Below are 19,295 nucleotides of genomic sequence, written 5' to 3' on the forward strand. Positions count from 1 at the left end.
CACGAAGCCCCGCCCCTACCGCCAAAAGCTCCACTCCATCCTTAGCCCGGCGGCACCACAGGGTGGCAGTGGCGCCCTGGGCCACCTGGGATGGGGCCAGGGAGTGGGGTGACGATGCACGGAGCCGTTTCCCCTCGTCTTGTCTCTAGAGATAAACCTCAGGCGCCTGGCGGTAGACTGGCCTTTCCGCGACCCCAACCCTCTGAGACACCGAGTTGCCGCCAACATTTATTGAACTGAACGGGCCCGCAGTGAGCCGGGGTGCACGCCTCAGGTCCCTCCATCCCACACTGCCTATAAATCTCCTGAGGCCTCTGGCTTCTCCTTTTCGAGATGTTTCTTCTGGGGGCCCTGAAGAGGACAAGAGAAGCGTTAGTCACAAGTCTGTCCGGGCCATGGCCAGCGCCAGGCCACCCAGGTCGGTCCTGCCGGACCTCCAAAAGCCCCTCCTGTGGGTGAGTGCGGGGGTCGCCCTGCCAGCTCTGTGCGTCTGACTTCTCTATTCCAGAGCAGGCAGGAGGTGGAATTTGACCCCCAAAGAAGGGACTGGCTCACCATAAAGGCCCTTTTCTCTTGGGCTGTCTGGAAGCGGCCATGGCCAAACTTGGAGGTGGTGTCGATGAACTTGAGCTCAATGTTCTCCACGGCTCTGCGACTGTGGTGCAGCAGGAGGGACTGGGGATCCCAGGGACAAGAGTTGTTAAGGTGGGTGGGCCCTGGGCCCTACCCCCTCCTGACACCACCTGGGGTTCCAACCAGGAAAGTCTGCCTCACCCACCTCCTGCCAGACTCCTTCCTTTTTGTTCCCACAACCCACTCCACCCAGGAGCAGGCTGTAGGATGACAGGCTGGCTGGGGCAGCCCGTGGGGGACCTGCCTCCCAACTCAATGTGCCCCACTGACCTTCCTCAGCGTAATGACCCGCTTCTTGGTACCTGCGATGCAACCCTTCAACATGATGTAGTCGTTGTTGACTTCCCCATAGTGAGGGAAGCCACCCTGTGAGGGAGAAAAGCCAGAGGCCATGGCAGAAAAGGGCCGTTGGGGCAGAGGGGGCTGCCCTCTTTTTCCACATAGGGCTGTGTTGGGAAAGAGCCTTGTGCCCAGCCTTCAGGAGAGAGATCACTGATCAGGGCAGCATCTCAGGCACATGCTAAGTCCATTATCTCACTCAACGTCTATCTTTTAGTGTTTTTGAGACAGAGTCTCACTATGTAGTTAAGGCTGGTCTTGAATTCACTATGTATCCTAGGTTGGCCTCAAACTTGCTGTGATCCTCCTGCCTCAGCCTCCTGAGTGCTGGAATTACAGGCATTACCACCACACCTGGCAACATCTGTATTTTTCTGGGGCCAAACTAAAGCTCAGAAGGTTGGCATCACATGCTGCAGGCTCCACTGGGCTGAGATTTTTGGCTCCCAGGCCATGGTAGGAGTTGGGGCATCCTACACTCCCCTGACAACAGCTGGGGTGAGCTCCTCAGAGGAGGCTGAGAGGGTGCAGGAGATGGCAGAGATTGAGGCACCAGTTGGCTGCTTGCTGCTGCATGAAGGCCCACAGCACTGCCCGCCTAGTAGGGCCTCGTGCCCGAGTCTACCTGTGAAGCACACATCTTCAGTTTCTGGAGCAGGATAGCACTCAGCCAGGGCTGGAGGCTGCCCCTCTTCATGCTTGCCAGGCCCCCTCAGCCAGCCAAGCCATTCCTCACCAGTGGTGTGATGGACTTGTCAGTCACATCGTAGCTGGTGGCCGCGTTGTTCTTGACCAACTTCCCGTCCTCCATGTGGAGCCCCCGGCCAATGCGGTAGATCTACCAGGAGAAGAGGGCACACCAGGGGCCAGTGGTAGGCTCTGGGGCCAGGGGCATGTCCCCACCCATCAGCACACATTCTCAGACCCAGGTGCCTGGGAAGTGTCTGGATCATGCACACCACCCACTATATTCCCTCCCAGGATCATGGAAACACCTTCTTGTTGAGCTCAGTCCGGTGGTGGTAACCCTTCTGCCCAGCCCGGGCAATGGAGCAGCCCACACGAGCAGGGTGCCAGGCACCAATGCAGGCCACCTTGCGCAGCCCCTTGTGGGTCTTCCTTGGCAGCTTCTTGGTATGCCAGCGACTGGTGACCCCTGCAGGTGGAATGGGCTGGTGTCTGGACAGTCTGGCCCCCACTGCCTCCAGCAGCCTTCCCTAAAGCTGACATTCACACCAGGCCCTACCTTTGACACCCCGGCCCTTGGTGACAGCGATGACATCAATGACCTCACTCTGGCTGAAAACACTATGTACTGGCACCTGCTTCTCCAGCCGGGCCTGAGCCCAGGCCACCTTCTCAGCCACAGTGCCACCATTTAGTTGGATCTCCATAATGTGGGCCTTCTTCTGCCGGAAGGGCAGCAGCTTCATCTGCAGGACATGGCACAATGATCAGGTCCAAGAAGGTCACATTCCCCTTACACCTGCAGACATGGCATGGCCAGCTGGTGACCTGAAGTCTTTTATGCATTCATTCATTCACAAATGTTACTGCATCCCGGCTACATACAGTGTGCTATGCTAGGCACTGTGGGTATAGCATGGAATGAGGCAGATATGGTCCCGTACCTCAGGCTAGGGGACAGACAAAAGCCAAGTAAACTCTTGGAGAGGGCTAAGTGCTCTCATAGACTATGGGGTGGGTGGGGAGTACTTCAGAAAGTGGTCAGGGAGGGCCTCTCTGAGTAGTTGACACCAATAACAGAAAGGAGCCATGAGGTAAAGATCAGAGAAAAATCTGGGCAGAAGGAACAGCATGTACAAGATCACTGTGGCTGGGAAGATCTTGAAGAGTTGGTGGGACAGAAAGAAGACCAAGCTGGGGGGCCGGGGATTTAGCTCAGTGGTTCTGGCACCTGCCTCACAAGCCAAAGTCCCGAGTTCGATCCCTGGTACCAAAAAAAAAAAAGAAGACCAAGCTGGAGATGGTGGCACATGCCTGTAATCCTAGAACTTGGGAAGCTGAGGCAGGATTGAAAGTTCGAGCCAGTCTGGGCAACTTAGTGAGATTGTATCTCCAAAAGAAAAAGAAGAAAGAAATCGATGTGGCCAGATGATAGTGAGCAAAGAGGATACCAGGGCCAGGCAGGTTGTGTAGGGAGGACCGGATGTGATGTGATCAGCCAGTAGATCTCTGGCTGATGCTACATGAGGCACAGACTATGGGATGTACAGGTGGAAACAGGCCAGTTATATCACGGCATAGTGCCCAACAAATATTTTGAAGCACCTGCTGCATACAGGGCTTTTGTTGGGCACTGGGGCCCCACAGTGAACATGGTAGGTGCTGCCCCTGGAGCAAGCTCAAGTCAGTGAAGGGAGATGGACATTAACCATGACTCTGCCCATGAACTGCAAGTGTGTAACTGGCAGCAGAGGGTATATTCAGGGGCTGAGAGGCTCTAGAGAGGGGCTGAGATAGCCTCCCCTGAAAACAAGATGCCAAGGAGTGTCCCTGAAGAAGCCAGAAGATGTTGGTTACTTGTCACCCACAAGGAGCCAGACCCGAGGTACTGAATCACACACACACTCTTGGGCCAGGGAGGCAACAGTCCTGCACACTGGACTGGCAGACCTAAGCCCTTCTGGCCATTTTAGGCCCTTAGGTGACTACAGGACATAGCCAATGTCCTGTTCCCTCCTTGGCAGGCACTGACAATATCCTGTCCCTGGGGCTGTGAGGGCCAGCAAGGCAGTTGGCCAGTCATTAGTCCTATGCCCAAGACTTGTGGTATTTTTAGGCTGACATTTGTCAGGGCTCCTGGAAGCTAGAGGGGGAGGGAAGCTGGGGTGGACAGACTGAGAGGTGGGGCTGGGGCTGACCTGTGTGTGGACAATGACCCGAATGACTTTGCAGTACTTCTTCATGGCGGCAAAGTCCTTCTGGAGCTGCTTTTTGCCATCAGCATCCCGCCATCTCTTGCAGGCCTTGGTGAAAGCTTTCTTCTTGCTCTTGTACCTGAGCCAAGCACAGGAGATACTCAGGGGCCCCAGCCAGGCAGCTCCCCAGGCCATCCTGCCCCAACTCTGCCTGTAGCTCACTAAGCAGGGCCCTGCCCTGAGGCCTCTGGACTGGTTCCAATGTCACCTTTGAATCCAGACTCCTTTGCTAGGCCTCCATGTCTCCCCTCCCTGTAAAGTAGGCACCCTCCCTGCCTCCTTGGGGTCCACACCTGAAGGCCACCCCACCTGCCACGCCACATGGGTGTGCTTCTGGTCTTACTTCTGAAGCCTGCGGCAGGCACAGTGAACAGATACCGGGCCTCAGGCTTGAGGGACAGCATTTATACCCTCATCAGAGCCCTGGAAGGTGGAAATGACTGTCCATATTCTAGATAAATAAACTAAGGTTCTGGGGTTAAAACCCAAGATGAGGAGCAAATTCATGACAGAAACAGCAAAAGCAGGACACCTGGCATCTGCTGGTCACTTGCTCTAAGCTAAGCACTGGATCAATAATCCAGTCCCCACAACACAGGGACCACTCCTAGCCCCATTTTACAGCAGAGGGACTTGGATATCAGCCAGCTTGCCTTGGTCACACAGCCTGCACTGACTCGAGCCCAGCTCATCGCCCCCCATAGAGGGTAAGGGCTGGGCTGTGCCTGTTTCTCCATAAGGTATGTGTGTGGAGAAGTGTCTGTGAGGTTCCCCAGGCAGGTGGGCCTTCCTTATCAGAACTTAGTGCCAGAGAAGGTTTGAGACCTGAGAATACCATTCTATATACAAGCACTTCTCAACTGGCTGTTCCTCCTTTCACCTTGGCCACCAGGAAGCTCAACCAACTCTGAAATTCCTTCAAATTAGTCCTGAAAATTATAATATTCACTTTTTCTTTCCTCTATCCTGATTTCCTCCTCAGCCCTTTATTGCACATTGATCTCTTACTGAAGCAAAGGCACTCCCCCACACATATACACTTTCCCACCTTCCACACCATATTGACCCCACTCCTACCCGCTCCAGGTCCAGCACGCAGCTGGGGCATGGCCCTCACCAGTCCTTGTAGAAACGGCGGCGGCACTCATCACTAAGGTGCTCTGAAAAGATGGTCTTGAAACTCCTCAGGCCTCGAGGGGTGGCCACGTAGCCCACCACGCCCACCACCACCAAGGGTGGTGTCTCCACAATCGTCACTGCCTCCACCTCTTCCCGCTTGGAAATTTCTAGATGAGACCCAGGGTTGGGGATATAAAGGGGACTTCCTGAGGCCCATGGGAAAGAGCTGGCCTGGGATTGGATGGGACATCCCCCCTCTTCCTCCCTTCCTCTCTCTCTCTTTCTTTGTAGTGCTGGATTGAACCCAGGGCTTTCACACTGCACTACATTCCCAGCCTTATTTTTTATTTCTTATTTTGAGATAGGGGGTCACTATATTTCCCAGGAAGGACTTGAACTTGCAATCCTCCTGGGGAGGATCTGTAATCCACCTGGGAATACAGATGTGTGCCACCACACCTGGCCAAGCCTCCATTATAAATTTATTTTTATTAGTTCTAGCAAAACCTAGAAAAAAACATGATTTTATGGATATTATTGATTATGCTGCCATGAAATGAAATACAAGTTTTTAAAATATTTTAAGGAGCCAAGTGTGGTGGCCCACTCCTGTAATCTCAGCACTGTGTAGCTGAGGCAAGTTCAGGCCAAGCCTGGCCAATTTAGTGACTTGGCAAGATCCTGTCTCAAAAATTAAAAATGGGTTAGCAATGTAGCTATGTAAGAAGGCCCTGGGTTCAACCTCCAGTACCACAAGATAGACAGGTAGATAAAATAGATGAGAATTTGGGGCCAGGGATTTAGCTCAAAACAAAACAAAACAAAACAAAAAGATGGATGAGAATTTGAAAGAAAACTGAGGCAAAATATCAATACCTAATATCACTGAATAATTTTAAAAATTGAGGAAAGTTTTTGTTTTTGTAGTACTAGAGATGGAACCCAAGGCCTCCACGCACATGCTAGACAAGTACTGTACAACTGAGCTACATCCCCAGCTCTTTTTTTTTTTTTTTTTTTGTACCAGGGATCAAACTCTGGACCTTGCGCTTGTGAGGCAGGCACCAGAACCACTGAGCTAAATCCCTGGCTTTTTTTTTGAGACAAGTTTTCACTAAATTGCCCAGGTTGGCCTTAAATCTACAATCTTCCTGCCTCAGCTTCCCTAAATGCTGGGATTACAGGCATGCACCACCATGTCTTACACCAGCCTTTTAAATTTTTTTATTTATTTTTTGGTCCTGGGGGTAGAACCTAGGGCCTTCATACCTTCAGACTGAGCTACACTCCACAGCCCTTTTTTATTGTTTATTTTTAATTTTCTAAATTTTTAGTTTTGGGGGCTTTTTTTTGTTTTTGTTTGTTTTGAGACAGGGTCTCACTGTGTAGTTCAGGCTGACCTTGAACTCACTATGTAGCCCAGGCTGACCTCAAACTTGTGTGGATCCTCCTGCCTCAGCCTCCTGAGTTCTGAGATTACAGACATGTGCTACCACCTCTGGGTTCCCAGCCCTTTTTAAATTTTATTTTGAGACAGAGCCTCACTAAACTGCACAGTCTGGCCTCAAAATTATCATCCTCCTGACTCAGTCTCCTGAGTATCTGGGATTACAGGCATGTGTCCCAAGGCAGTACATTTTATGTTATGCATACTTTACCACAGTAACAAAAAAAGAAACAAGGGAAAAATCTATATGAGGAGAGGTGGAGAACAGTTGAGTGTTGCCAAGGGGCTGGGAAGGGGCCAGTAGAGCACAGCACTCAAGGTAACCTAGGGACCCTGCAGGGAGAGTGTTCTGGATTAGAACTGAGGTGGGGATGCACAGATTGAAACAGGTGACAAAGTGCACAGAACTCACACACACACAGAGTGCGTGCAGAACTAGGAAACCTGCATAAGGAGGTGGACTATCTCCATGTCAGTATCTGGTTATTTCTTACAACTATTTGTGAATCTATAATTGTCTCAAAACAAAACAAAAGCAGCTGGGGGCCAGGGATTTAGATCAGTGGCACTGTGCCTGCCTCACAAGTGCAAGGTCCTGAGTTCCATCCCCAGTACCAAAAAATAAAAATTTAAAAAATTTAAAAAACAAAAGCAGCTGGGTGTGGAAGTACATGTCTGTAATCCTAAAACTCAGGAGCCTGAGGCAGGAGGACCACCAATTCAAGGCCAGCATGGGCTACACAGTGAATTCAAGGCCAGTCTGAACTACATACCAAGACCCTGTCTCCAAAACACAAAATAAGATATATAGAGAACAGAAATGGCCAAAAGGTCCAGACATCCTGTCAGGTGGTTTGAAGTGAGTTCCTTTGAATTCTAGTTCTCCTCATACTAACTGACCAGACTAGTTTCTTAGCTACTCTGTGCTTCAGTTTCATTTGTAAACTGAAGCCAGTGACAGAACTCACCTGAGGTGTTGCCTGTGATCAATGCTTAATAAGGCTCCACTCTTATCAGTCACTGTCCTGAGTCTCTTGGGCAGGGGCCTTTCCAGGACCATAGCCCATCCTAGATCAGACAGTGATTCTGGCTCCTAGCATCTAGAAGTCCCTCTGCCACCCCCCAATGTGTCCCGAAGTAACTCACTGAGGCCCGGACGGTGCACCTCGCGCAGGGTGTGGGTCATCCCTGCCTTGTAGCCCAGGAAGGCCGTGAGGTGCACAGGCCGGCTGGGGTCATCCCTTGGCCATGTTTTCACCTTGCCCCGGTGCCGACGGCTCCTCTTGTGGGGCAGGAACCCCAGGTGTCCATGCCGTGGGGCGGAGAACTTCCGGTGGGACTGGGGGACAAGAAGAAGGGAGGTCAGAGTTGGTATCTCCTGGTACTAACATCAGGCAGGTTCCAGAGTCCAGACATGGAAAATGAGCCAGAGACCCCAGGAAGAGGGCCAAGTGGTCCTCAGTGCTGCCCAGTCTGTCTACAGGAAGGAGGGGGTCACAAGGGGTATGGATTTAGGGATAGGGCACCAATAGCTTCCTGCTTCCATGGACTACGCATGATGGGACCCAGAGGATTGGAAGATACTGAGGCAGAGTGCTCTCCAGGGGCAGGTGGCTGCTGCCACCTGTCCATCTCTTGTTCCTTCTAGGCCGAGCAGCTCAGCCCTGGCCCCTTGCTGCCTCCTCCAGCTTCCTTTCCCTTGCAGTCAGGAGAACTGTCCCTGCTTGGAGGTCAGCCAAGTGTCACCCACCGGCCCATGCCCCAGGAATTTCAGTTTGTCCTAGATCCAGCCCCAGCCCACTGACCATGACAGCCAGCCGATCCCTGCAGGTCAGGAAGGGGCCTTCCCACCAGGCAACAGAGGTCGAGTGGCAGAGCCAGGACACACAGCAGCCAGGTCCCAGATTTAGACCCTGGCAGGGGAGCTCAGTCATCCCATGTGGCCAGCATGGTTTCTGGTGCCAGAAGCCAACCAGGGCGGGGCATCAGATGAGCAGCTTAGGTAGGGACACCTAGAGGCAGGCCTGACCCTCTCTTCCTGTATGTGACTGGGTCACAACCCTCCCAGGACAGCACCAACTTGGCCTGATAGGGGCAAGGTACCCCAGTTAGAGGTTTTTCTCAGGCAGCAGCCAAGAAGAGAGTCTGAGTCCCATTTGCTGAAAATGTCCAGCTTCCTGTCTTGAGGGCCGTGAGACTGGCCTGGACATATGGGGTAGAAGAGGTGGATGGGGAGGTAGAGCAGGGAGGGTTGACCACATATCCCCATCATGATTCTGAGCTGGCCACCTCTGTAATCTCAGAGCTCTGGGAGGCTGAGGCAGAAGGATCACAAGTTGGAACCCAGCCTGGGCAACTTAGTGACTTAGTGAGACTGTTTCTAAACTAATTAAAAGGCTGGGGATGTGGCTCAGTGCAAAGGCTCTGGGTTCAATCTCTAGGACTGCCAAAAATCAAAAATATCAAGATTCGTGAGTCTCATGAACATTTACTTTATGAATTTAAATCTTAAATTTAAAATTTTGAATGAAAAAAAGTTAAAATCTCTGAGACCATAAAAGCTTCGTCAAATCACATACTCTTTAGGCCTAATATAGCCATAAAATTTGTGGATTTTGCATCACTAAATACTGAGATTCTTTGTTACCAAAATGTGAAGATTCTGTGTTTCTGAGAGTTCATAATTTGAAGACCTGACGTTTTTGTGTTTCTAGACTCTGTGGTTCCCTAGAGCTGGCTTGGCCAGTCCATGCAGTGCTCTGACAGAGACCTGAGCAGGGCTGCTGAGAAGGCTGTAGGGACAGGGCAAGCCCAGCATTTGGTATTTTGTGTTATTCATTCACTTCTTTGTTGTTTGTCCTCTACCAGCCTGTGTTTTCTATAAGAGATAGGCCATGTCTAACTCACTTCCTACTGCCCTTGGTATAGGGCCTGGCATACAGCAACGCCAGGATTGTCTCTTTTATTGATTTTTTAATTTTCTTCGTTTTTTGAGACAGGGTCTCTTTTTGTAGTGTAGGCTGGCCTTGAACTAACTATGTAGCCTAGGCCGGCCTCGAACTTGTGGTGATCCTCCTGCCTCAGCAGAAGTGCTGGGAGTGCTTCCTGAGGAGTGCTAGGATTACAAGCGTGTCCCACCACCCCCGACTAAGAGGCTTCTTTTTTTTGGATCGGGGATCGAACTCGGGTCCTTGAGGGCCGGGGATTTAGCTCAGTGGTTTCATCACCTGCTGCGCAAGTGCAAGGACCCGAGTTCAATCCCCAGTACCAAAAAAAAAAAAAGAAAGAAAAAAGAAAGAACTGGGGTCCTTGAGCTTGCACAGCAGGCGGCGAAACCGCTAAGCTAAATCCCCGGCCCTTAAGAGTCTTTATTCTTGCTGCTCACTGCTTATCCCAGGAGCAAAGTAGAGGAGCGAGTGCAACTGCGCCAGATCCCACAGGGGGGCGCCCGCAGAAAGCCACAAGCCCGGTGGTGCCTCTTGGCCGCCCCGGAGGGCAACACCCACTGCGCAGGCGTAATGTCTGCCCCACTGCGCAGGCGTAATGTCTGCCCCACTGCGCAGGCGCAGCGGCGCCGCGTTTTCTAGGTAGGACGAATAGGGGCCGAGCAGGCCCGACGCAGGCTAGCGGAGACCCGCACGGCGAGCCCCGCTGCCATGCCGGATCCTTACGACAAGGACGTGTACCCTGAACCCCCGCGCCGCACGCCAGCGCCCTCGCCGCAGACGTCGCTACCCAACCCCATCACCTATTTGATCAAGGCCTTCGACCTCCTCGTGGACCGGCCTGTGACCCGCGTGAGAGGTACGGGCCCTGGTTTCCAGACACCCTGCGGGGACCCTTAGTGCTCCACCGCCCCCGCGTCAGGCGACCGACCTGCGGCCGCCATCTGGGAATCCCCGAGCTCGGTTACCTTCTTTGACCTTGCCCCAGTACCCTGGCCCTCTCTCCTCTGCCACCTCTCATCAGGAAACCCCGAAGCTCTGTCGACTCGTTTGACTTCCCCACTACACCCTGGGACCCTTCCCGGGGCTTTCCCTACCCTTCGCCTTACGGAGGAGGAACCTTGGCCTGCGTTCTCAGCCTTCTTGATATTAGGGCTTCTTTGCACTCAAATTATCAGAGCCCCTGGGCTTGTTAGACACCCCCCACCCCCAGCACACTTTGCTCAGTGTGCAAGGGAAGCCTGTGTTGGACCTTCTTCACTAACCACATGCATGTTCTCGGGGTGGTCATCAGCCCCCTCGGGTTACAGGTCTTCACATGCACTGTGGTAGGGTGATGGCCAAAAGTGCTCCAGTTTTCATCTCTGGTCCCAATCAGAGAATGCTCCATGCAGCTCTTTTCTGATAGTTTGCCAACCTTGTGGGCAACAGCAAGAGCACACTGTGCAATCCGTCACAAGTGCCAGGCACTTCATCCGTTCAGTGAAGCAATTCATTTGTTCAACAACGAAACATTTGGGGTGCATAGCCTTCTTAGGTGATGGTGTTGTTTTTCTCTCTTTGATGTTAGGGATTACTGGTTAGTGGTGGTGGGTTTGTTTTGACCGGATCGCACTATGTAGTGCAAACTGGCCTTGAACTTACTACGTAGTCCAGGCTGACCTTGAATTTGCAGTGATCTTCCTGCATCAGCCTCTTCAGTGCACCACCATCCCTGGCTTGTTTTTCCTTTTTTTGAGCAGAGCTTTGTTGCCCAAGCTGACCCAGAACTGCAGTCAACTGATCCTATTTCATTCTCCCAGAGCTGGGACTATGGGCCTGCAGCACCATACCAGGCAGGTTAGGTGGGATGGAAATCTACAAACCAGACCTTCAAGAGTAGGTGCAGTGGAGCCAGCTTCCCTTCTTAGAGTATTTTAGAAGTATTTGGATATATGAGTATAGCTCAGAGTGGGATTTCTGCTGCCTCCTATCAGGGCCTCTTTTTTATTTCCTCACATTCTTGGTACCAGAGATCAAACTCGGGACCTTGCGCTTGCTCGACAGGCGCTGGAACCACTGAGCTAAATCCCCGGCCCTATCAGGGCCTCTCTTATTATTTACACAGTGGGAAGTGGAATTTCTGCAGGTGGCTTCCACTCAGGGCCTCTTAGTCTACACAGTGGGGTCCCTGTGCTGGGAATGTGGGCTTGCAGAACTGGGTTCTGAATCCTGCCCTGCAATTCCCCTGCTGAGTCCTGATCCCTCCCTTCTATGAATGAAAAGGTCCTGGCCTGTAGGGTTGTTGTGGGCATGCCATGAGATAGTACGCCTGGAACTCTCAGGGATAGTAGTGGGCATCAATTGTATACTATTTCACGGGCCAGTACTAGCCCACACCCGTTAGTAAAGTCTGTAAAACCTCAGAACATTGAGACTAATTCCCTTCCCAGTTACCTGTCCAAATCCATGGGGCAACTGAGTATGAGATTTCTTCTTTGCAGATTTTATAGAGCAGCAGCATGCCAAGAACAGATACTATTACTATCACCGGGAGTACCGCCGTGTGCCAGACATTACAGAGTGCAAGGAGAAAGATATCCCGTGCATGTTTGAAGCTGAGATGCAATGGAGAAGGGACTAGTAAGTAAACAGCAGGGAGTGCTAGGAGTGGGCCTTAATTTGGTTTGGGGGCTGAAGGGCCTCATCCAGCCAGTGTGCCTCTTGAGATGAGGCAAACTATAGGGCTCCGAGGTCCGCTTTCACTCTATTCCGCCCTCCCCCTTAGGGGTAGCTTTTTTCTTGCAGCATAGTTGATCAACAAATTGTCAATATCATCCAAGAGAGACTTAAGGCCTGTCAACAGAGGGAAGGAGAGAACTACCAGCAGAATTGTGCCAAGGAGCTTCAACAGTTCACCCAGGTGGCCAAGGCCTACCAGGACCGTTGTGAGTGAGCCCCCCCCCCACCCTGACCCAACCCCAGCAGCTTATCCAGTCTCACCACTGTTGTCATGACTTACCTACTAGCCTTTCCTCTGCATGTAGACAAGACCCCAGTTCTTGTGAACTGAACTGTCAGAACACTCCCTTCCTGCTTATTTTCCAGATAATGACCTGGGAGCCTATTATTCTGCCAGAAAGTGTCTGGCAAAGCAGAAGCAGAGGATGCTGGCAGAGAGAAAGGCTACCAAGGAGACTGATGCTGCCTGAAGCCTACCCTGAGAGTACCCCTTGACTAATCCATGTGTTGCTGAAATAAAAGTGGTGTACATCCTGCGTTTCTGGTATCACCTCTAAGGTCCCTAATTCATATCATTACATGTTTGGTTGACAGGCCAAAAAAAAAAAATAACCATTGACAGATTTCATTCATTTTTATTTTTCTGAAAAAACCCTCATGTTGTAGCTACTGCTGGAGCTTGAGTCCTCTGGACAGAGACTCTGGTGTGGGTTTTCACAAGATGGTCAGTGAATTCCTAAAAATAAAAGTTTTATGGTGATACACAACCCTTAGGCTTGCATAACCAAAAACCCCCAACTTCATAAGGCAAGCCACAGCTGCAGTACCTGGTAGGGAGACTTGGTGAAGACAGTCTCTTTCCACAGGTCTGGGGTCAGGTAGCTGTAGGTCTTGGAGATGGCATCAAAGGTGGCCTTAGCTGGGGAATGAAGGTGGGTGAGACACCCTCATTGAGACAAGCTGCCCACCCCCAGACCAGAAACTGTTGCACCCTAGGAACAGAGAGGCCACTTTGGGGCAGGTCTGTCGTGCATTAGGAGGGCCTTCCTCTCTCTCCCAAAAATACGCCAAGCACACACTGTTGTTTGTGTGATCCAGCAGAGCTGAGAGAAGTCAATGCTAATCCCTCAAGTGGGCCACCTACCAAAGTTGCCCAGAGTAGCAGTGCAGCCCCTAGCAGAGGTGTAGCAGTCATCAATACCAGCCATCATCAGCAGCTTTTTGGGTACAGGGGCTGAGACGATGCCAGTGCCTCTGGGGGCAGGGATCAGACGCACCAACACAGAGCCACAGCGACCTGTCACCTGAGAAAGTTAGGAATCAGAAATAAGCACCAAAGAACATCTCCATTGCAGGCCATCACTCACCACCACCACCACCCAGCCTACCTTGCAAGGGACAGTGTGAGGCTTGCCAATCTTGTTCCCCCAGTAGCCTCTGCGTACGGGGACAATGGAGAGCTTGGCCAGAATGATGGCCCCTCGAATGGCAGTAGCTACTTCTTTGGAACACTTCACACCCAGACCAACGTGACCATTGTAGTCCCCAATAGCGACAAATGCCTGTGAAAACACTGAGGTAGCTGGTGGTTCTCTCCACAGGATAGGTACCCCCCACCATCCAAGGCCTGTCGTGCTCCTCAAGGAAAGAAAGGCCACCATGAGGCCAGTTCAAGGTCCTGAAAAGCTCTTTTCTCTCTCTCCCCTGTACGAAAGTCACACCACAACTAGTGCGACCATGCAGAGTGAAGAGAGTGAGTCACTCCTCTTTTGATACAAACAGCCCAGGCAAAGCACAAAATAGTCCTGATACCTTGAACCTGGTACGCTGGCCAGCACGAGTTTGCTTTTGCACCGGCATGATCTTCAGAACTTCATCCTTGAGAGATGTACCCAGGAAAAAATCAATAATCTCAGACTCCTACAATAAATGAGATTTTTTTGGCAAAAATGTTAACCTTTAAATATAGGGAGCTGGGGATTTAGCTCAGTGGTTCCGCCGCCTGCCTCGCAAGCACAAGGACCTGAGTCCGATCCCCTTTAAATATAAACATTACATCACCCATGAACCACGGTGGTGGAAACATCACCAGGCTTCCTAGGCCAAGGCCAAAGGCTTCCTTGCCTTTTCATCCCAAGTTAAATTCTCTTTTTAATCCCTGCCGAATCAATGCACATAAGCACTTCTGCAATCGCCACCTTTCCGAGAATCTCTCAATGATGAACATGGCAGATCCCCGGACAGAGACGGACAGAGACTGGCCGGTCGCAGCAGTACCTTGATGGGTAAGGAGAAGAGATAAATTTCCTCCAGGGACTTGATCTTCATGTCCTTGACCAACCGGCCCAACTTGGTGACAGGAATCCACTGTGAAGACACTTCGGTCAACAGAGATGCTTCTGAGGCGCTCAACAGCCCCAGGACCAGTCCCGCTCAGAGCCGTACCTACCTCCTTGTCCTCCGCCTTACCGCCGCGAGCCCCGCGGCCTCGGCCTCGGCCCCTGCCGCGCCCGCGCCCGCGACCTCGAAGGCCACTGCCGAAGCCTCCGCGGAAGCCACCGCGGCCTCCCGTGCCTGGGCCCCCGGGGCCTCCGGGCCCTCCCGCTGCACCGGCGTCATCCGCCATTTGCTGCAGAAAGCGACAAGAAACAGTCAGTAGGGCTCGGGTCTCTGCGGCTGCCCCAGACACACTATCGGCTCTGGCCCTGGCCGGATGTCGGCAGATTCCCACCGCATTAGACCCACGCGACCAAGTCCAAATAAAACTCACGTGTTTCCCCGAGGAAAAAGAACGCAGCTGGCTGAGAAGAGACTTTTATATCCTACAAAACGCCGCGAGATCTCGGTTTCCCCGCCCCGAGCGCTCCGACCGCTCCTCGGCGACGGCGATTAGCTTTGCGTGCGCCTGCGCGATCTCAGTCTGCGCCTGCGCAGGTGGGGAGCTCCTGTAACTACTGGTGACCGCGCTGCATTCTTTCGACTTCATTTAGCGCCGCGGAGTTTCGTCCTCGTCGGGTAAGTTTAACTGGATGACCGACCCCGCGCCCCACTTTCTCTGCGTACCTACTCGTAGTTTGGAGCCCGGCGTTTGTTGAAAATAACCCCCGGCTCTGGCCATAGTCGCGGGTGAGATTCGGCGCCTAGAGCGTTCAGAGGCCTTAGCTCACCGCCCACTGCCGGTGTGGAAGGGTGAAACCCCGGCCCCGACACCCTCGGCGTCCCCAAGCGCTGCCTGGCCTCCGCCTTAAATTTCTGACCCCTTTTTTTCCGCAGGACTGGGTTGCCCCGAGGCCGACGCCGCTAGGACCGCGTGGGCAGGAGATCTCGGTTGTCCCCATTTTTTTTTGGTTTTGGGGGTTTTTTTGTTTTGTTTTGGTACCAGGGATCGAACTCCGGACCTTGCAGTTGCGAGGCAGACGTGCCACTGAGCTAAATCCCCGGCCTCATTGTTCCCAATTTTCAAATAAAATCTCAATTTTTCGTGTGTGACTGATCTTGGAGCCTTCCCTTACCTGCCCGAATGAACCATGCATTTGTCCCTGTTGTGACTTGGGGCAGCCCTAGTGAGATGTCTTCACCCTTACCAGCCCATCTCTGCCTTGGACACTACAAAGGTAATGATTGGAAGGTACGCAGGTGACACCTTTGTTTCACCTAGCCTGAAAACCAGGTCTGTATCAGTGCTCCAGATAACCTCTGCACCGATGGGTGAAGGGCTAAAGTGAGCGAAGTCAGGCCACAAAACCACAAACAATGATGGGAAAGTAGAGTTCACAACTTACGAGTTTTCAGTGGTTTCCTGTTCTTGTAACCCTGAAAGGGTTGGCACTGTTTAGGCTTAGATAGCTTGCATTCCAATGATGCTGAGTCACAGAAACATATTGCCAATCCTTTCCTAACAAGTCTATCCAGGTGATATGCCTGCCCTGGGTGGGGAAGAGAGGCTACAAGTTGCACCGGGATTCAGTCCTTTTCCATGGACCCATGCCCCCAGTCTTGGATGCTAGTTAAGAGAACCCATGGTTCAATGTCTAAAGACCCTAAGTTCTTGAAGATAGGGCTGCCTGGGCAGGACTATAGGAAGCAGCAGTCCCTGTGATTCTGCTGACCTTGGTTCCCTGCTCAATGCTGCTGGAGATCAGTTGGCAGCCACAACCAAGGCAAGCAGAGGTTCATAGACCTGTCCTGAATTGGGGCTCTCCTGCTGCTTATGTTCAGAGAGGGTAGCAAGGGCTAGCTAAGATGGTACAGGGTCCCAATGAGCCCTGGGCTGGACTGATTGGCCTGAGCTGTCACAGTGGACAATGCCACTGTGATGTCAGCCTACGCCCGCTATGAAATGGAGGCTCCTGAACCCTGGGTGTCAGTGGAGCTGCCATCCAGACACAGATCATGGTAAGCCTGGGGGCCACCTGCTTCCAGTTCTGAGATAGTTGGCCCAGCTCTGAACAGATGCCCAGCAGTCCAGGGATGGAGCTCACTACTCTGAGAAAAGATGGACAGTGGATTACAGTCCTTGTATAAGAGGAAACCTTTCAGGAGGCTTTAGCTGGGTCTCAGGGGCATCCCAGCTCCAGCCCACAATTGGTAGTGGGAGTTGATTCCTACAACTGCCCTCTCTTAAGTAGTACTGACACCTATATGGGACTCTTCCCACCCAAAGATTGCCAAGGTCTTGCCGGACATGTTTAGTGGGGAGCTCTGGGCCTAGTCCCAGTGAGGCCTAATACTGACCTGGTCTTTGCAGAGTAGTGGGTATGAACTCAACTTCTTTGCCAGCCCTCCTGACTGCAAGTTCCTGTGCTCTGTCTGCTATGGAGTTCTCAAGAGGCCAGTGAGCTTGCCATGCAGCTACATCTTCTGCAAAAAATGCACCCTCCAGTGGCTAGCCAGGTGCCACAGAGTACCCAGGGAGCTGGGAGGGGTAGGGAACCATTGTGGCCCAAAATGGGAGTTTGTCAGACACTGAGTCCCAATGGCTGTAAGACTCAGCTACAAAACCTGGGACACGAAAGTGTATGGGTTTCCTCAGTCCATAGTGTCTCCATTCCCTGGCTCCAGTTCTGGAGCTGAAAGCTTGCTATAATACCTACCCTCTCATGCCTTCAGTTGGAGAAGGGACCACCTGAATCACCCAGTAAAGATGAAGAGTTGAGGGCTGGGGATTTAGCCCAGTGGTTCCATCGCCTGCCTCACAAGCGCAAGGACCCGAGTTCAATCCCTGGTACCAAAAAAAAAAAAAAAATGAGTTGATCCAGCAGCCATGTTACCTCTAATTGACCCCTTTCCATGCCTGACATTCAACCCCATTCCTGCCTCTGCCTCATTTCAGACAAGATATCTGTCCATGCTGCAGGAAAGAGGTGAAAAGAAAAAAGATGGTCCATGTGAATAAACTCTGGAAAACCATTGACCATCCAGAAGTTATGGTAGCTCTGCACATCCACTCATCACTTTTGTGGTTTTAGGGTAGAGGCAGGAGGGGAAAGAAGAACCCATCTTCAAAAAGAGCCCAGTGAGGGCCAGGGATTTAGCTCAGTGGCACCATGCCTGCCTCACAAGCAAAAGGCCCTGAGTTCGATACCCGGTACCAAAAAAAAATTTTTCATTGAAAACTTTCAGCAGTCCTTCCTCAGACTCCTGAGTGCTGGGATTACAGGCATGTGCCACTACACCTGGTTTACTTCCCTATTCTTAAACAAGGTGTGGTGGGACACACCTCTAATCCCAGCACTCAGAAGGCAGAGGCAGGTGGATCTCCACAAGTTTGAAGCCAGCCAGACTGTCTCAAAAAACAACAAAAATTTACCTGTTCTACTCAGGCTCATACCCTCCTCTGAAACATCTAACATCTACCTGCCTCACAAGCATTTCCAACTTTGCCCATGAGGCTTCTAGATCACTTGTTCTTGGTTTGGTGGAATTCATAGGTGAGATTCTATGGGGGGCCCAGCTAGCAATGCCCCACCTGGGTTGGCTCACACAAAGCTTTCTCTCACCTCCAGTGCAAGAATGCTGAAGCTGGCTGCTCGGTGACATGCCCCCTGGTCCACCGCAAGAAGCACCAAGACTCAAGCCCATTTGAGCTGATGGCCTGCCCCAATGAAGGCTGCTCTGCTTGGGTGTTTCATGGTGCCCTGGCTGAGCACCAGCAGCATTGCCAGCAGGCTGGCCGGCAGCACTGCCCCCTGGGCTGTGGGGCCACCCTGGGTACAGCAGAGCTTGCTCATTACCACTGTGACCTCAAGCTTCCAGAGGCCTGGAGTGAGCGACAGGAGCACAGCCAGATGCTGCTGCAGGGACTGCAGGGGCGTGTACATAGAGTGCACCATGCTGGCAGCTGGCCCAGCTCAGCCACCTCCTGGAAAATGATGCCACGCATGTAGCTGATGTGCTCCCAGAAGGCAGCGTTGGGGCTGAGGTGTGGGGAGTGCAGGGCCAAGATGCCTTGGAAATAAAGGGGTAAATAAATGCGGAGCCTGACCCACCTTACCTCCTCTGTGCCACACTCTTTAGGCCTGTTGACCTCCCCAGGCATTACTGCCTTCTCACAAACATGCCAGAGCACTTTTTTTGTTTTGTTTTGAGAAAGGGTCTCGTTATGTACCCCAGGTTCTTGAATTTGCATCGATCCTTCTGCCTCAACCTCCAGAATACTGGAATTACAGGCATGTCCTACCAGCTGGCTACCGTAGCGAACTTTGACCTTTTTCCCTTATGTTTTTTATTTATTTATTTTTTGGTACTGGGGATTGAACTCAGGACCTTGTGCTTGCAAGGCAAGCAGTGGCACCATTGAGCTAAATCCCCAGCTCTTTTGTTTTGTTACTGGGAATTGAACTGAGGACCTTGTGCTTGCCAGGCATGCACAGTCCCCTGAGCTAAGTCCCCACCCCTTCCCTTGTGTTTTTAAGATCTGTCCCCACTCCCACTCCCCACTGGGTCTTGGCACTGGCTATTCCCCCTCCTGGAAAGCTCTTCCTCTTAACTCTCCACTTGCCTACTTTCTTCTTTTCCTTCAATGTCTTTCCCTGTACAAGTCTCGTCTCCTCTCCCAGTCTCCTTCCTGCCCATCTGTTTTACCAACATTGTAGTAAGTGGTAGTAAAGGCTCAAATCTTTGAATTCAGAGTAAAAGCTGCCCTCACAG

The 19,295-nt window shown here is 52.0% G+C and overlaps 4 protein-coding genes, 1 long non-coding RNA gene and 3 other non-coding genes across 9 annotated transcripts; 4 read left to right on the forward strand and 4 right to left on the reverse strand.

Annotated features, from left to right (window-relative positions):
* Positions 1-215: 215 nt before the first annotated feature.
* On the reverse strand, positions 216-8,429 carry Rpl3l (ribosomal protein L3 like). Of its 2 annotated transcripts, none has more exons than XR_015447965.1 (10): positions 8,286-8,429; positions 7,627-7,819; positions 5,032-5,200; positions 3,858-3,993; positions 2,219-2,405; positions 1,968-2,128; positions 1,709-1,810; positions 904-1,597; positions 556-675; positions 216-351 (listed from the first exon to the last, which is right to left on the reverse strand). XR_015447965.1 is itself a non-coding variant. In XM_004873680.4 (10 exons), the coding sequence occupies exons 1-10, from the start codon at positions 8,412-8,414 to the stop codon at positions 295-297; spliced, it is 1,350 nt and encodes a 449-aa protein (XP_004873737.2). In that variant the 5' UTR covers positions 8,415-8,429; the 3' UTR covers positions 216-294. The 2 variants fall into 2 exon arrangements, 1 of the variants encoding a protein (XP_004873737.2); XM_004873680.4 differs by having other exon boundaries at positions 904-999.
* Positions 8,430-10,005: 1,576 nt separating this feature from the next.
* Positions 10,006-12,682, forward strand: Ndufb10 (NADH:ubiquinone oxidoreductase subunit B10). Its single transcript, XM_004873679.4, has 4 exons — positions 10,006-10,284; positions 11,909-12,047; positions 12,213-12,352; positions 12,513-12,682. The coding sequence occupies exons 1-4, from the start codon at positions 10,137-10,139 to the stop codon at positions 12,614-12,616; spliced, it is 531 nt and encodes a 176-aa protein (XP_004873736.1). The 5' UTR covers positions 10,006-10,136; the 3' UTR covers positions 12,617-12,682.
* A 79-nt stretch (positions 12,683-12,761) lies between these two features.
* Rps2 (ribosomal protein S2) lies at positions 12,762-15,028 on the reverse strand. The gene is made up of 8 exons (XM_004873677.4): positions 14,917-15,028; positions 14,596-14,775; positions 14,424-14,513; positions 13,959-14,066; positions 13,535-13,708; positions 13,291-13,450; positions 12,974-13,065; positions 12,762-12,882 (listed from the first exon to the last, which is right to left on the reverse strand). Exons 2-8 carry the CDS (start codon positions 14,770-14,772, stop codon positions 12,802-12,804), a joined length of 882 nt encoding a protein of 293 aa, XP_004873734.1. The 5' UTR covers positions 14,773-14,775; positions 14,917-15,028; the 3' UTR covers positions 12,762-12,801.
* On the reverse strand, positions 13,127-13,259 carry LOC147820943 (small nucleolar RNA SNORA64/SNORA10 family). The gene has a single exon (XR_015448015.1). It is a non-coding gene; the product is annotated as a small nucleolar RNA SNORA64/SNORA10 family (small nucleolar RNA).
* Positions 13,772-13,901, reverse strand: LOC147820944 (small nucleolar RNA SNORA64/SNORA10 family). Its single transcript, XR_015448016.1, has one exon. It is a non-coding gene; the product is annotated as a small nucleolar RNA SNORA64/SNORA10 family (small nucleolar RNA).
* A 17-nt stretch (positions 15,029-15,045) lies between the features above and the next one.
* Positions 15,046-15,639, forward strand: LOC110347322 (uncharacterized). The gene is made up of 2 exons (XR_002391878.2): positions 15,046-15,161; positions 15,420-15,639. It is a non-coding gene; the product is annotated as an uncharacterized LOC110347322 (long non-coding RNA).
* LOC147820945 (small nucleolar RNA ACA64) lies at positions 15,233-15,358 on the forward strand. Its single transcript, XR_015448009.1, has one exon. It is a non-coding gene; the product is annotated as a small nucleolar RNA ACA64 (small nucleolar RNA).
* A 637-nt stretch (positions 15,640-16,276) lies between the features above and the next one.
* Positions 16,277-18,638, forward strand: Rnf151 (ring finger protein 151). Its single transcript, XM_021251440.2, is given in 5 exon segments — positions 16,277-16,541; positions 16,899-17,039; positions 17,479-17,575; positions 18,152-18,479; positions 18,482-18,638. Coding segments are annotated over 5 exon segments (777 nt in total). The 5' UTR covers positions 16,277-16,461; the 3' UTR covers positions 18,613-18,638.
* Positions 18,639-19,295: the final 657 nt, after the last annotated feature.

The sequence above is a fragment of the Heterocephalus glaber genome, unplaced genomic scaffold (assembly GCF_053883595.1).
Source record: "Heterocephalus glaber isolate CG9 unplaced genomic scaffold, H.glaber_assembly_v1.0 deba00001781, whole genome shotgun sequence".
Lineage (NCBI taxonomy): Eukaryota > Metazoa > Chordata > Mammalia > Rodentia > Bathyergidae > Heterocephalus > Heterocephalus glaber.

Coding starts and splice junctions, on each gene's coding strand:
- Ndufb10 (XM_004873679.4), top strand. CDS start 10,137: ATGCCGGATCCTTACGACAAGGACGTGTACCCTGAACCCCCGCGCCGC. Junction 12,048..12,212: donor ATGCAATGGAGAAGGGACTA/GTAAGTAAACAG, acceptor TTTTTCTTGCAG/CATAGTTGATCAACAAATTG. Junction 12,353..12,512: donor CAAGGCCTACCAGGACCGTT/GTGAGTGAGCCC, acceptor CTTATTTTCCAG/ATAATGACCTGGGAGCCTAT.
- Rps2 (XM_004873677.4), bottom strand. CDS start 14,772: ATGGCGGATGACGCCGGTGCAGCGGGAGGGCCCGGAGGCCCCGGGGGC. Junction 13,451..13,534: donor CTCACACTGTCCCTTGCAAG/GTAGGCTGGGTG, acceptor TAACTTTCTCAG/GTGACAGGTCGCTGTGGCTC. Junction 13,066..13,290: donor TGCTACTCTGGGCAACTTTG/GTAGGTGGCCCA, acceptor TTCATTCCCCAG/CTAAGGCCACCTTTGATGCC.
- Rpl3l (XM_004873680.4), bottom strand. CDS start 8,414: ATGACTGAGCTCCCCTGCCAGGGTCTAAATCTGGGACCTGGCTGCTGT. Junction 676..903: donor GGGTCATTACGCTGAGGAAG/GTCAGTGGGGCA, acceptor TGGGATCCCCAG/TCCCTCCTGCTGCACCACAG. Junction 352..555: donor AAGAGAAAAGGGCCTTTATG/GTGAGCCAGTCC, acceptor TGTCCTCTTCAG/GGCCCCCAGAAGAAACATCT.